Below are 16,415 nucleotides of genomic sequence, written 5' to 3'. Positions count from 1 at the left end.
ATATATATATATATATATATATATATATATAAAGTTGACCTGCAAGACATGGAAAGCAAGAGCACTCACAGCCCAAATTAAAAGCCACTGAATTAAAACAAAAAAAAAAAAAAAAAAATTTGAAAAAAAAAAAAAACTGAAGGGGGGGGGGGGGTAAATAAATAAAACGGATTTCATAGGGCCCTACAGTTTATTTTGATTTAATATGACAGTTAGGGCTGCTAAACCTGACATTGGTTTCAGGTGAACTAATAAATGCCATGGTTCAGGGAAACTACATAGCAGTCAGACTATCACTCTTGCTCTTTCTTTTCTGCAAATATCCTCAAAAACAAAACAAATATATGTGGGAATCAAAGTAGCATAAGAATTGTTTTCAGAGAATATATCTTGAACTAATTAAATTTCTCACCCCAACATCTCACAACAACATTTTTTTTGGTTTATTATTTAAATAAGAACAACTGTTGGTGGTATTTGGGCATGTCATGTGAAGCTAAGATGTTTTAATAATAAATAAACGGTCTGTATAGTCAACTATGAAAAAAAAAAAAAACTACTAAACTCAACATCAGTGCAACTCTAATGTCTGTTATTCAGAGAACCATACTGTAGCCGAGGTTAAGGGGTTTTGCTCTTTGGCCTATAAATAACTAAATATGTTCAACACAGAAAGAGAGACAGATATTGATTTTGGGTAACTTCTGTGAAAGGGTTTGGTTCCTCTGCAGGAATAAGAGGACCAAAAGCCCAGGTCTGAGGAACTAGGCATGCACTAGTAAACCCACTGATGTGTCTGTTTAATCCACTCTAACCCTAAAGTCTACACACTCTGGCCCAAAACAGGCATACATTTGAAACTTTTAGAGATCAAAAAGTGGGATTTTGTTGTGTGGGTGTTTGTATGCATATCCTCCATCCATTTCCGACTCCAGATGACTACAATATGCAATGAAGCTATGATCAATATAACCCATAACGATGCTCCCTAGTAATCCTAAATCATTGTAAGTCCCCTCTCAAGATCCAAAAAGAGAGAAAAAAATGCAATGAATGCATATCCATATATTAGCCTTCCCTGCTCCCTGTGCACGTTTATGTGTGCATGCCTAGATGTGTGCATGACACTGGGGTTTACACTTATGCATATCCTCCATCCATTTCCGACTCCAGATGACTACAATATGCAATGAAGCTATGATCAATATAACCCATAACGATGTTCCCTAGTAATCCTAAATCATTGTAAGTCCCCTCTCAAGATCCAAAAAGAGAGAAAAAAATGCAATGAATGCATATCCATATATTAGCCTTCCCTGCTCCCTGTGCACATGTTTATGTGTGCATGCCTGCATGTGTGCATGACACTGGGGTTTACACTAGCATGAGCATGTTTAAACATGAAAACTACAGCATCCAACTGACCATGTATGATTTTTCTTGTTTTGTACAGTACATTTTTTTGTCATTATTTCCAAATTTTTCGTCAATTCTTCCAGCATCCCTCTGATGACTTTTATGAGCCGGGAACCAAACATATTTACTTCTTTCTCATTTAAATTTTTTATTTGTTTACAATTTTAACATGTAAATTACTTTACTTCAACCAGACCATTGCCCTCATTAGCCGATATCCATTCAACACTGTAACAGGTGTGTGTGTGTGTGTGTGAGAGAGAGAGAGAGAGAGAGAGTAGTATAGGTTGTGTACTGGCCTTTATATGAAATTATTATTATTATTATATTATTTATTCCATGTCACTGTGCTGACATAAGACGATTTAAGGAGCACAGGAAGCTCATCTGACGTGCCCCATTGGTGGTCTGTCAGGTGTGAGCACTAATTTGACAGGTACTTTTGTACTACAGATTAATCTAATAGCATGGGTTCTCTCCATTTTGGATTTTCCATCATTTTACACAGGAAGTGACACAGTAGAAAATGTGAATGGGTCATGAAATGAGACAACTCTGACAAAGAGATTATTTCCTGAAAAAACCACTTATATAAAACTACAAGGAAAGGTCATGAACTGACAACACAACACACACACACACACACACGTGTGTACACATAATAACTACACCTAATCTCTATTCTAAAATCCAGAGGGGCAAAGACACATTGCAAAAATAATAAAAGATGACAACTTCTTTGCTACAGACACTGCGTTTGTGTGTGTGTGTGTGTGTGTGTGTAAGCCAGAGGGGGGTCTTTTCCCAGAACACTTCCATCAGCAACCTGAAATGATTGTGGGCAGGTATGAGAGGGGAATTTTCAAAACAGCAAAGAAAAAGAAAAAAGCAGAGAGCAAGGAAGCAAAAGAAACACAAGGAGGGAGGGAGGGATGCAAAATTAATAAAGGAAAGAATATAGGAGGAACGATGACGAGAAGAAAGAAAACAATAATTGAAAGAAATAGGGAAGTGAAGAACAGAAAGAAAATAAAAAAGGGAAGGAAGGAACCCTAGTAAAAATAAAGTAATATATTTAAAATACATCAGAATCAGAATCAGAATCAGAATGAGCTTTATTGCCAGGTATGTTTACACATACGAGGAATTTGTTTTTGTGACAGAAGCTTCCACAGTGTAACAGAATGACAGTGACAGAACAAAAAACACAGATAATAAAAAATAGAACAAGTAAATAAGGAATAAAAATATATAAATCGACAATTGTATGTGCAGGTATATTACAATAGACAGTTTTTGTGTGTACAGGTACTTTATATTATGTTCAAATTTGAAGTGTAGACTGAGTATGAGTGTTAGATAAATAAGTGTATGAGTGAATAAATAGTGTGTGTTCCACAGTTATTGTTAAGTGTTCATGAGATGGATGGCCTGAGGGAAGAAACTGTTCCTGTGTCTGGTCGTTCTGGTGCTCAGTGCTCTGTAGCGTCGACCAGATGGCAACAGTTCAAAGAGGGAGTGTGCTGGATGTGAGGGGTCCAGAGTGATTCTGCCAGCCCTTTTGCTCAATCTGGATAAGTACAGTTCTTGGAGAGAAGGGAGGGTTGTACCAATGATTCGCTCAGCAGTCCGGACTACCCTCTGAAGTCTTCTGAGGTCAGATTTGGTAGCTGAGCTGAACCAGACAGTTATTGAAGTGCAGAGGATGGATTCAGTGAGGATTCATTTATTTCATACTAAGTATAGTTCAAATCTATTAACATATTTACTCGACAGATAACTCGAGACTTACTGATTTAAAAAATTATAATTACATTTTATTTGGTGTATTACTTGTGAACGATGCACATTTCATAATATTAAGTCTAACATGTCTTTAATGTCACTTTTGATGAGGATTGTATAGTATGATGAATAATAATAATAGTCTTTAAATGCAAAATAATTAAACTTTAACTGAAGTATACTTACAATAGTTCCACTTCAGCGCAATGAAATATACTAATCTTTTATTGGACTTCTGCACCACCTTCGCGCAATTAAAGTGCAATATGAAAATGTACTTGTAGTATATTTAGCATTAAATAAATGTATTTCAAATACATTTAAATATATTTATTTTTCACTAGGGAAGGCAGAAATAAACGTAGAAAGTAAATAAAATAAAGAAGTAATTAAAAAATGAAATGAGGGAAGGAAACAACGAAGTAAGGGTGAAGAAGAAAAGAAGCACAGAATAATAGGGGAAGAAAGAATCTATTAAATATATTACAATTATAATTATATATTATAAATTGCAATTATATTTTTTTAAATAAATTGTTTTCTTAAAAAAAACTAACTAACACTAGCTTCTCAATTATTTTTTGTATTCTATCTATTTGTTTTATTTTTATTTATTATACAATTAACAAAAAGCAAAAATGGCCTCTAACAAGCTTTCTCTATTCTTTTTCTATTCTATCTGTTTTCTTTTTATTTATTATATAATTAATTATGTATCCCCCAATTGTAAGTCGCTTTGGATAAAAGCATCTGCTAAATGACTAAATGTAAATGTAAAAAAAAGAAAGAAAGAAAGAAAAATAAATAAATAAAACAAGCTAATGAAAAAGGAAGGAGGAAAGAAAGAAAACAAGGAAAGAATGGAGGAAGGAAAGAAGGACGAACTGGGGGATAGAAAAACATAAATAAAGAAGTGAAGAAAGAAGGCACAAAGAAATGAAGAGGAAAGAAAGAAAACAATGAAGGAAGGGAGGAGGGAAGAACTGGAGGATAGAAATAAGGAATGAAACAAATGAGGAAGAGAATAAATTAAATGGAAAAAGGAAGGAAAAGACAGAAGGAAATAAAAGAGGGAATGAAATAGGAATGAAATGAGGAGGAAGGGAGGGAGGGAGGACAGAATCAAAAGGGAGGGAGCAAGAAGGAATGAAGGAAAGAAAGGAACAAAAGAAGGAAGGAAGGAAAAGAGGGAGGAAACAATGGTTAAGGGAACAAAGTAACAAAGGAAGGGATGAAGAATATTAGACAATACTGCAGAACACAGGAGTGCTGATGATGGCTATTTTCACAGTGGGCTCCTCTGAGTAGATAAGATGGTCACTGAGAAGGTCACCACACACTCAACCAATACCAATCCTCACTGAGATACAGTATCAATACAGAGCTTCGAGTGCAATGAAAGACTTGAGCAAGTCTGGCCTGTGACTACCAAACCAAAGACGACGTGAAAGAAGCAACATGAATCACACTTGTTCAGACAGAGAGGGATTTCTGGTGTGGTGCAACACTGCCCCCTACTGTTTACTGTGTGATCTGCACAATCTGACCAATGGTGTGTGTGGCCAGAAACAACTGCGTCACTCCATAAAACCAGTGAACACTCTAATAAACACATTATAATAATCCTCAGCATGACAACATGACATCATAGTATGCTTTGAAGCAAAAATTACTGCATATGCAATCATTGTAATAGCAAACAATAATAGCAGCAGCAGCAATTGCAATCGAAACTCCAGTCCATCTTCTCTCTTCTGCACTAATGAGAAAACAAAACAGGCTCTTTAATGGTGAGAAACCTAAATGCTCAAGACACTGATTTGTTTTTAAGACTGAAGCACGCTGGTAAACAAATGGCCGTATGGGGGATAGACAGTTTCTTTGATGCTCTGTACAATTTGCTCAGAGACGACATCCTGCAGGTCAAAACTGAGCAAGGAATGTGTGTGTGTGTGGATGCTACACTACAAAGGCTGCTGTGATAATGTAATGCTCAATGTTTGTCTATCATCAAAATTATGTAAAGCCCTATTGTTCACTGAGCAGGCTGCTATGGGTTTGATTGTGTTTGTAAGAGAGTAAGTTTGCAGGGCTCACATTGAATAAATGCCTGACGTTATCATGTTGCAAAGCTAACTCCATGATGCTCGAATAAGAAGTATCTTCATTGATAGTTCTCAGTATTAAAATATAATATAATATAATATAATATAATATAATATAATATAATATGAAATTAAAATAGCATATTGAAATGGTCTCTGAAGGATCACTGCAGACTGGAGTAATGGCTGCTGAAAATTCAGCATTACCATTAAAAACATAAATTACATTTTTAAATTACAATAGAAAACAGGGTTTATTTTATTTATTTGTTTGTTTGTTTGTTTGTTTGTCAAATAAATGCAGCCATGGTGAGCATAAGAGACAATTATTTAAAAAATCTTACCAACCTCAAACTTTCAAACAGTAATGTATAATAATAATTATAATAAACATTTATTTATAATCATAATTACAAATGACTCCATACAGAATTTAGCAATACAGGACTCTTGTTATGGCCTTATAACACCAGTAAACACAGTTATGTGCAATGAATAAAGAAGTTGCTCGAAGATCATTACATTGAAATTTTGGATCCATGGCCAGGCAACTCCCCGGATCTCAATCCCACAGAGAACCTGTGCTCAATCCTCAAAAGGCGAGTGGACAAGCAGAAGCCCACAAATTGTGATCAACTCCGAGAACTAATAAGGCAAGAATGGATCGCCATCAGTCAGGATTTGGCCCAGAAGCTAATATCCAGCATGCCAGAGTGAACTGCAGAGGTTATGAAGAACAAGGGTCAACACTGTAAATACTGACTCATATTTTTTTACCAATAAAAAACTTATGATATGCTTATCATTGTTTTTCAGTATACCATAGAAACGTGGAAAAATAAACTACAAATACTGAAGCAGCAAACTTTGCAAAACACAAAATTTATGTCTCTGCCAAAACTTTTGGCCATGACTGTACATAGCATTAGGGCTGCACAATTAATCAAATTTCTAATCGCAATTATGGATGCCACAATTACGTAATCGTTCAAAGCGGCAATTAATCGTTCAAAGTCCACTTATGTCATTCTGCGTGCTTAAGATGCGTTTTTTCTTTCTTTCTACATGTTATCTTAAGGGTTTTTCCCATTATTTTAATTTTAGTTTTAGTATAACATTATAATACCATTCATATTTTTACTTTTTTATAATTTAAAGAAGAAACCAATCCGATGTATAGTTAACATTTAAGGCTTAATACTATAGAAAAGCACTAAAAGTTTTTCAGCTAGAGTGTTTTCAGCTTATTTTCATTTAAAAATATGGCATGCAGTTGCATCAAACAATGGTATAAACATCATTCAATGTAAATTGTGATAATCGCAATTACAATTTCAAGGGAATAATCGACAATTATGATTTTTGTCATAATCGTGCAGCCCTACATAGCATGAAATAAATGTACTTCAAATTGATTTTAGTATATTTTTCACAAGGGTTGTCTTAAACATATCCTATATCTTCAGAATGAATATAAAATATAAAAAGTATTTCATAGGTCATAATGAAAATGACTATGACACCAGTAGTGGGCTACTATTAACAGTAAACGTTTTGTAAAAACTGCAAAGAAAATACCAGCACCTTTCAGCCTGTCACCATCATGCAAACATGAAATATCAGGCATACAGTAGTAGTTCTTTACAGGTTTTTTGCATTCCACAGCGTGTCACAGATTGCAGCGTGCCATAACACAGGCAAAACCTGACCCTTCACACAGACACACACACCTTACTTCAAAACAGGTCAGACTGAATATCAAAGCAGACCAATCTCCAGCAGATGACACAAATTTTCACACAGAATTTTCTAACAGATGTATTATTTCTGTCAGGATATGTCTATCCACATGCATATTCACTCTGATAAATAAGAGTGTGAATGTTGGCTGAACAGTGTGTCTGAGCTTCATGAGAAATGCAGGAGGTCTGGGAGACAGAGATTCATTAGCGGGACGTCTCCACACTTCACACCCGTCTCCAGCTGTGATTCCTCTTCCAGAAACCAAATGCATCACTCACAAACACAGTCTAATGCTGTCCAGCAGGTGTGAGAAAAACTCAATTTACACTGACTACCAATAAACAGCAATCTCAAAAAAGCAAAGTACACTGAGTGAAGGGAAGGAATAGTGAGATGGAGAAGAAATTGTGAAAATGTACGAAAACATTTTTTGTTGTTAAAAGTGTGCATTTTAGACATTATGTGACTACTTACACATATATATATATATATATATATATATATGTATGTATGTATATATAAACAGAGCAGTGTTTATATATACTATTTCTATATATATTTGTTTATATATTTGTTCAGTTGCTTTGACACAATCTGTATTGTTAAAAGCGCTATATAAATAAAGGTGACTTGACTTGACTTGACTTGTTTAGACAGAGCCACAGTAGCTGTATATACTATAGGCTACTACATCATAATGTAATAGAATAGGAGAAAATATTTTAGAAAATAGGTTATTACTTAAGTTAATTTAGGCTTAAGTATTATCTTATAGTTATAATCATCTATATTTAGCGGGTGTTGACAAATTATAATAATATCATCCTTGGTGTTTTACCTACATATATTGTTGTCTGTTAACTTTTCTACATTAACAAAAAATAATATATATATATCTTAATTAAAATAAATCTGAAATACAATAAAATAAATTCTTAAGATTAGATGGAAAACTTAAAATAAAAAAAACGAATTAGAAATATTGCATTGACAACTAAATAAAAGATGTTAAACCACTAAAATTACTACAACTTAAAAATAAATGATGATTAGAAATATTAAAATAATAATAATAATAATAATAACATAAAAGCACATAAAATTACTAAAACTTACACTAAAATTTAAATTTAAACAAAAATATAAAAAAGCTAAATCAAAATATTAGTAAATGCTATAATATAACATAAAATAATAATAAAACAACAGTGACCCAAAAGCAGCCACTGGGTGCAACGAGGAGTGAGAGGCATTCGGATCCATTTGCAGCTTTTATTTGAATCAAAGGCAGAGTTAGACAGTAATCAATCAACAGCATCACGAGCAGCAGGGATAATCCAGGAGAGTAAAAAGAAACAAAGCGAGGGTCGGGGCAGGCGGCAGAAAATCACACAAGTAATAACAGTCCAAGGTAATACACAAGCTATGTCAAGACAGGGGATAAACGCTCAGAAATGTAGCCGGGGCAATACAAGACTTCGCGAATACTGAGAGTCTGGGAGCTGCTTAAATGGGGAAGCTAAGGAGAAACACCTGTGCCAGTAATCAGTCCCAGGTACGGGGTGTTATGGGAAATGTAGTCCATGAACGCTAGTACTCGGGAGAGGGTGCCCTCCGGAGGCCGTCGGAGAGAGCCACGGAGGCCTGATTTGTGACACTGGGTGTCACTGATATACAGAGAATGTAGACAACCCAGAACACTATGTCCTAGTGGTACACCAGGTGATGTGCACTCTGGAGAACTGCACTCAGAAAAAAAAAAAAATCACATTCATGTTTTGTACTGAATAAACATCTTTAATATATTACATGAGGACCTGCTGTAGTTTTTGCTGTCTAGAAGCACCATTGTGCTAAAGCGAAATGGAACTTCCGTTGTTTTTTAGTTTTGTTTTTAATTACAGCCTCTCTTGATGAATGTATTTCCATAGTGATGGGAAACTGAGGCTTTCTGAACCGTTTGAGGCTTTCATGAAACTGTGCTGAAAAATGGTTCATTACTCGAAGCTTTTAACACAGTGCTCATTAGCGACATCTGGTGCTCAGACTTGGTTTCTCCACCAAATCTAACAAAACATCGCGGAGCAGAGGATGGGCTGTGGCTAGAAGGGATACAGCAAAAACCGGAAGCTAACAATAAATTGAATTTTCTACCTATTAGATTGTGTTTTATTAACGTCTACACCTACCCCAACATAAAAGTAAACCTACCCCTTACAATAATGCAAAAATAGTAATTATTGTTGTACACAGTGTAAGACAAATTTTGCTGATGTGCGCGCATGCCCAGTAGTTTTTGCTTTATGCCATCTAGCCTTAACCCAGAGGATGGTTTGAAAAAGTTTTTAATCTGTGCCAACTCGTGTCATGCGTAGTCCGGTCAACTGATTTACATATTGATCAATAATATAAAATATACAAGTGTGTGATTATAATTAATAATTGACGCGAGTATTTTTTAGTACCCAAAAAATATTTTGGGTTAGCTGTTCGGGGTCTCTGAGACCCCAGCTATAGAACATGATAAAATGCAATAGAGGTGTGACGTGCATTCAGTTTCTGTCTGGTGTTGTTGAGGTTATTCTAAACTATTCTACTGAATCCCAAATAAGTGTACAAACACACACACAAACACACAACCAAGTCAATGTAAAGTCAAACACAAGAGTCATGCGAAGCGCCGATTTTTTTCAAACCAGCTGTCCCGACCTTCCGATACTGCATGACGTTCGAAGCTTCAAACGTCATCAATCACGTGGTATTGTCATTTCGATACAAACTTCGGCACAGTGTGTGATACAATAGTGCTTTGAAAACTGCGTCAGAGCATCGGAGCCTCTGTATCAATCGTCCCACCACTATCTTTCCATTGTGGCACAGCATTGCCTCGAGGCAACATAAACAGCAAAACAGCTTATTCTAAACTACTAACACTATGAAAATCTCATTTGAGCGTACAAATAGATTTGACACCATTTGCATACATACTTTTGACCATTTAGTATGTCAAATATTCTCCTGAAATGTCCAGCACCTGTTGTCAATCACTATTTAAACATATAATTTAAAAAAAAAAGTCTTGGTGAAGAGAAACAGAGGGCAGACAAATAATATTCCAAACATTATAAGGAGTTTTAAAACAAACAGCATTACTTACTACATTATTTCAAAAATGGTTGTAACATTTGTAAACAGTAGTACTTATGATCATCTTCATAACCACTAGATGGCAGCCTAATATTACAAATATCGCCTCCCACAGGAAGTGAGATGGTTTTCCATTAATGTTTTTGCTGGATTGCCTTTAGAAAGACTACTTGTTTTAAAGGGCAAACAAAATAGAGCATATAAAGAAAGTAGTGCATATAACAGACAAGGACAAGGATACGAGGTGGAGTGAGGGACCTACTGATTCTGTTATATTACACAACAATGTTGGTACAATATGGTTACTTTCAAAATGTTGCATTTACAGAGTATGGTGCTTGGAAGTATACATTTTAAATATGTGTTCTGCATCTACATTTGTTTAGTTGTGTTTTTTGTTTGTTTTGTTTTGCCAGTGTTGTGAGTTTGGGGCAGGACTTGGTTCCAAAGCACCAAACAGCCACGGTGTTGACACGTTACAGGGACTACAACGATTTAGAAACAGCTTACTTCAAAGTAGACACACTAAATTTCAAATGGAGAAAGTCTGAAACGTTGAAAAACGATGAACAAATTGCATCACTTTACAGATGATGTCACTGCATACCTAATATGCTGCAATAAACAATATTTGAACCGAGTGTACTCACATCAAACTCATTGAGAGCGGCAGCCAGCTCGCCGATGCCAGCGTGCCCGTGCTTCTCGTCGGTGGGTGAAGTGGCCTGAGCAGAGCTGGAGATGCCCCCAATGGCCTCTTGGACCTGTTTGAAGACATAGTCACGGTTGGCACGTGTAGCAGCAACATCGGGGTGGCGCAGGAAGGCCTGGGAGGCAGTATAGAGCATAGTGGCGTTCTTCTTAAGAGCCCCTCGAGCTGCCGCCATCTCGTCCCTGCATTGAGGGTCCTTCAGCTCCTGGCACACACATACACATATCTGTTTCAGACCTGTCACTTTAAGAACTAATGCACAGATCTAATATACTCATACACATCGGATTTTCTTGCTAATGTTTGTATTCATTTAAAACATAACCATCTGTGTTTTATGTGAACAGTCCGCACAGGTTTGTTTTTGTGAAAAGTGGGGACATCCCATAGGCGTAATGGTTTTTATACTGTACAAACTGTATGTGCTATTGCCCTACACCAACCCTACCCCTAAACCTACCCCTTACAGGAAACTTTGTGCTATTTCAGATTTTCAATACACTCCATTCTGTGTGATTTATATGCGTTTTGAAAAGTGGGGACATGGGGTAATGTCCTGAAAAGTCACCTTCTCCTTGTAATACCTATGTCATACCTTTGTCATTATACAAATTTATGTCCTCATTTGTCACAAAACCGCGTGCGCACGCAGGGCAATTTGAAAATAACTGTGTGTGCATTTGACCATTGACCATTTTATTGTTAGATAATAGCTAGTTAAATTCTAATAGTAGTTAGATAACATAGGCAAAAACTAACTAGCTACCTAGCCAGATGGCTTACATCTACCTCAAATCAATTGTAGTCATTTGTGTACATAAAAATATAAAAGCTAAACAAATGATTAAACCCTGAATGAGTTTCTATTAAGACTGCCTATTCAATGAAAAATGTATTTAGCCTCTCCCTGGAAATATAATAAAATGTTTAATTGAGTGCAATTGGTTGCCTTGTATACAGTAGCATTTTTATTACTGACAAAACTTTTTTTTTTGTTTATATTGAGCAGTTGATGGCATTTATTGATATCAATTTATTGTGCATACTTAGTGAGCCACGTAATATAACATTCGGATGAGTAAATATGACCACAGTAGAACGAGAAAAATAATGCATAATGCACGAATAATGTAAATGTATCCCCCTTACCTCCAAAGTGAAACAAAGAAAAACATTATTAATGCTACTATAGTCAGTGTAACAACATTCCGCGTTTATATTTACCGAAAATTGAGGCAAATAGAGTTGCTGCTGCTATCTGTCCCGCTTTAACCCACTCAAACAGGTTGACGGCGATACTATTGAGCGATACATGAACCACGTGACCACATGGCGGCAAGATATATATGTACACACACACACACACACACACACACACACACACACACACACAAAACATCCCTGGATATTACTGTTGGTCGTTTAACATTTCTATTGTGTAACAGCTGTCAATTGTTAAATGTATTACAACTAATTACTTACATTTACTGTCACTGTCAGTAACTTTTTAGTGGAAGGATAGCATTTAATCAATTTATTTCAAAAAAGTAACATCAATAAAAGTTTTGGTTTGGATTGTTTGGTAACCATTTTATAAAAGCAGTAAGGTACAAGCTGCCGTGCTGTATTGTGAATAAATCACAGCTGAAGGGGTTGCAGGCATTCCACTTCCCGTCATGCCTATTAACGCCCTTCAGCCAAGACTTACACAACACATGGCCTCTTGTACCTTACTGCTTATATTATAGATAGAAAGATAGATAGATAACAATTGTGATATTTAATAATACCTGCTGTCTGTGAGCAGCAACATAGTTGAGTTTGACCATCTCTTTCCCAAACTCCTTAAAGCGATTGGCCAAGTCCTGCTCATTGGTGGCGTTCTTGACGGCTTCTAGAGCTTCTTCCACCTGTAAATCAACACGCACACACATACAAACATCCAACTGTTTAAACATCATCCATAAAATGAAAGGTAGTAGAAAAGTTCTATAAAGCACTTTAACTGATGTGGTTGAGTGACAGTTAACGTTTGTAGTGCTTATTATTGGCTCTCCTGGGGCATGTATAATTCTGACAGTTTTCACTCTCCGTAATGAGACTAGCAGAAGAACAAGGAGGTGCTTTGTCCCTTGTGGGACATCTAAAATTTTCTCAGCCTCATCCTAAGCTCTAAACGTTCTCCTTTCGCAACCAGTAAGTTTCACAGATCTTAGTTTTCAAATTTGTTTAGTGATTATATAACAGAGAGGCCGCTGGTAAACAAAAAAGCATTTAAATCCCTAAACTTAAAAAAAAAGAAGAAGAAGAATTATTTTTGTTGCCAGTGGGGAACAAAAATTGAAAGAAAACAGAATAGTGCAACTAGAAGCAAAGGATTATGGGTGTGAAAATGAAGGTACAAGAGCAAAAAGTCTAAATTCTGCCACTCTGAAAATAGCCTTATCTACACCATAAATATAAATGCAAAATATGGAACCTAATTGATGACCAGAAGCAAGTGAATGAAGTGAATATTTGAGAATGTTATTTTTGCATTTTAATAGTCTGTTGCAAAGTTATGCCAGGAGGTTGTTGCTTCAGCAAAATGCACTATGCAAATAAACAGTAGGACTTGAGATAAAGACAGTTTCTTTGTACTATAATAAATATAACTTCCTGTGCCCTTGAAATGGGTCTCCTTGGATATCGAAACAATTGAGAGGCGGGTCTGGCTTGTTCTGACCCGGTGGACGGTGACTAGCTGTGAAGAGCAGTTGCAGCGATGAAGCTTTGAACACTCAATCAAAAAAAACGAAAAAGGGAAATAAAAGATGATGATTAATTCACCATGAGACAGCTCTCAATGGCAACAAAAATTTGGTTAATTAATGTATATAAAAGTGTAAATGTTAAGAAGTAATAATGTTTGAAGTGGCTAGTAGAGAGTAGGGAGGTAAACACGGTAAACAAACAAATAAAATAAAATACTATTATTAAATGACAAATAAACTGTGATTAATTTCACAAATTAACTGCAACTGTGGAAAAATGGCCAGTGAGAAATTAATAAGAAGCGAACATACGATCTTGAGGTGAGCCAGGAGCCTCATGACGTCAGCCATGTCAGCCAGGATGAGGAGGCGAGTGACAGCAGAAAGGAGGGCACGGGCGGCACGGACCATGGTGCCACGTTTCACAGAGGAGCAGGGGTCATCCGCAAACTCTGAGGAGGCCACGCGCATCGTCTCACCTACACAGAGGCACAAAACAACCAAGACAAAAGCAAACAACATATGTTTAGAGTTCCACCACACAGCAAATCCCTTGTGCATGTCTAGCATTTTTAATTCAGAACTCACTAAAGCTGCATGGACATGTCAATAGTTTATTAATAGCTGTTCATCTGTTTACCAGTGAAATAAACTGCGAGTACAGGCAAGTTTGCCAAGAGTGTTTATTAGTGAAACAGCACACTTCAGAAACCAGTGTACAGGGGGTTGCTGGTGTCTGGAAAACATTGTGCCAGTTTTATGTCAAACACTCACTGAAATACAGTTAAGTCCATTTTCCAATTCTAACTTTTTTTAGAACTTTAACAACAAAAGCAGAAATCAATACGCAGAAAATAAAGTCTAGAATAAAAAAGCCATTTGTAGACTGGTACAGGAGTGATGTAAGCAGCTTTTTAATACCCTTTCATTTTGATTGAAAGTATTAGATGACCATGCACCTCCTGAACTTTTATGTATTAAAAAGTAGCACTTTCTATGTATTTATGTGTTTTACTTATGAGAAAAAAGCCTGATTCAGACTGTCAGAATGTTACTGTGGCATGCTTGCTGAAGTAAAAATGAGCAATTTGTCTCAAGGTTCATTGACAGAATCTATTAATGACCCTACAGTAAGTGGACTCCCACCTTCCATCTGAACAGGAGCCGCAGGCGGGACAGAGTTGATTAATGAAAGCTTACAAAAAGCCCGGCTGAGACATTAGCAAATGTCACTGAATCTGAGAATGATATACAGAGAAGAAAGATTGTGGCAAACTGACTTCCCAGAGTCTAGGGAAAGAGAGAATATTTGTTTTTAAGCCTGTACCGGCTCTGTGTGGGTGAACACTTGCATGCACATAATAAATATGGCTGCACTTTAGTGTATGTGCGTGTTCTGCTGTTTCTCTCACAGTGAACTGAAATGAAAGAATGCCAGCTATTCTTAACAGAGCCTTGCTGCTGCCCCTCCACTTCCAGGGGAAATGTCAGCACTGTCCTCTGGCTCTGTGCATTGTTGTGGCAGCTCTACCTTCACGGATTACCACAGAATGTTATAATCTTATTTCCATCCTAGCTCTCTTTTTTTTTGTTTACCCCCAGTATAATTTAACCAAGTCAAAAGAACAGACACATTCAGGCAAATTCTCATCCAAGCTATGTGAAGCAATCCTTATTTTTGCAATGTTTGGTCATGCTAATGGCATAGAAATCAAAAGCTAAAAACTGTTTTAAACCTGCTTTCTATTAGTCAGTAGAAACCAGTACCAGACTGTAATACCGCATCCGATGACCCAGAATAAATGAAAGTGAGTGTTAGAGATAACCAAGTCAATATTTAATGAGTGCAATGCTTATTTCTCCAGAGAAACTAAATCATAAGTTTCTACCAACTACTCAACAGACAGGACTGTGTGGTATCAAGGGCAGTGAATTAATCTATGCTGACTTAAATAAACCAGATGGAGTAGACATCATCTTTGTAGACACAATTTTGACAGCCTGCCTACTTCCAGATGCTGCCTGATAAGAGAGAATTTGAAGGTTTTAGACACACACACATACTTGCACTCTGTAAAGAGAGGTACTGTAGGTAACTAGTCAGACAGAGATATTAATGCTAATTATTTTTGACCAGAGAGAGAATGTGAAAGAGGTCAATGTTTTCTTATTATTTATATGAACAATAATTAGATTTGTTAAATGAAGAGAAACTGATGACACAACTACATCCATTGGGATTGCCACTACTTCAGCTTCAGTTTGGTAGCAAATTAAGACTATGAAAATGATCATGAGCCCACCAGTATTCAGTGAGTTTGTGCCAAAACCCAAAACTAAACTAAACTAAACAAAAACACAGTGACTGATAAAATGTTGTGATGAATGGGTCATCAGTTTCTCATAATTTAAAACAAAAACAAAAAAAAACAGTGACTGATAAAATGTTGAGATGAATGAATCCATGTATCATTCGATCATTCGTCTTTTGATTTAATATTGAAAGTAGAAAAATGAGAACACGGCTCCTTTTTTTGTTAAAAAACGAAAAACAAAAATTCAGCTTAAATTTTCGTTTTTCGTCCATGGGTGGAAAAATGAATAAACAGCTTGAATATTCGATGTCTACACATGGGCGGGAATTAAACACCCCTTTCTGCTGATTGGTCAGCCGAAGATCAAACCGTGCCTCAAATATTCAAGCTGTTTATTCATTTTTCCACCCATGAATGAAAAACGAAAATTTAAGCTGAA

General features: G+C 36.2%; 1 protein-coding gene across 1 annotated transcript in view; it reads right to left on the bottom strand.

The window, feature by feature from the left end:
- The window catches only part of LOC107689478 (catenin alpha-2-like), a 519,554-nt gene that overhangs the window by 405,507 nt on the left and 97,632 nt on the right, over positions 1-16,415 (bottom strand). The window contains exons 4-6 of the mRNA XM_016487473.1: positions 13,974-14,140; positions 12,699-12,818; positions 10,847-11,113 (exon numbers count right to left, since the gene is read on the bottom strand). Coding sequence (XP_016342959.1) covers positions 10,847-11,113; positions 12,699-12,818; positions 13,974-14,140 — 554 coding nt within the window. The remainder of the gene's footprint in view (positions 1-10,846; positions 11,114-12,698; positions 12,819-13,973; positions 14,141-16,415) is intronic.

Source organism: Sinocyclocheilus anshuiensis, unplaced genomic scaffold (assembly GCF_001515605.1).
Source record: "Sinocyclocheilus anshuiensis isolate Anshui unplaced genomic scaffold, SAMN03320099.WGS_v1.1 scaffold1215, whole genome shotgun sequence".
NCBI classification, from domain to species: Eukaryota; Metazoa; Chordata; class Actinopteri; order Cypriniformes; family Cyprinidae; genus Sinocyclocheilus; species Sinocyclocheilus anshuiensis.
The sequence above is the reverse complement of the archived record's forward strand: the minus strand, read 5'-3'. Positions and strand labels throughout refer to the sequence as shown.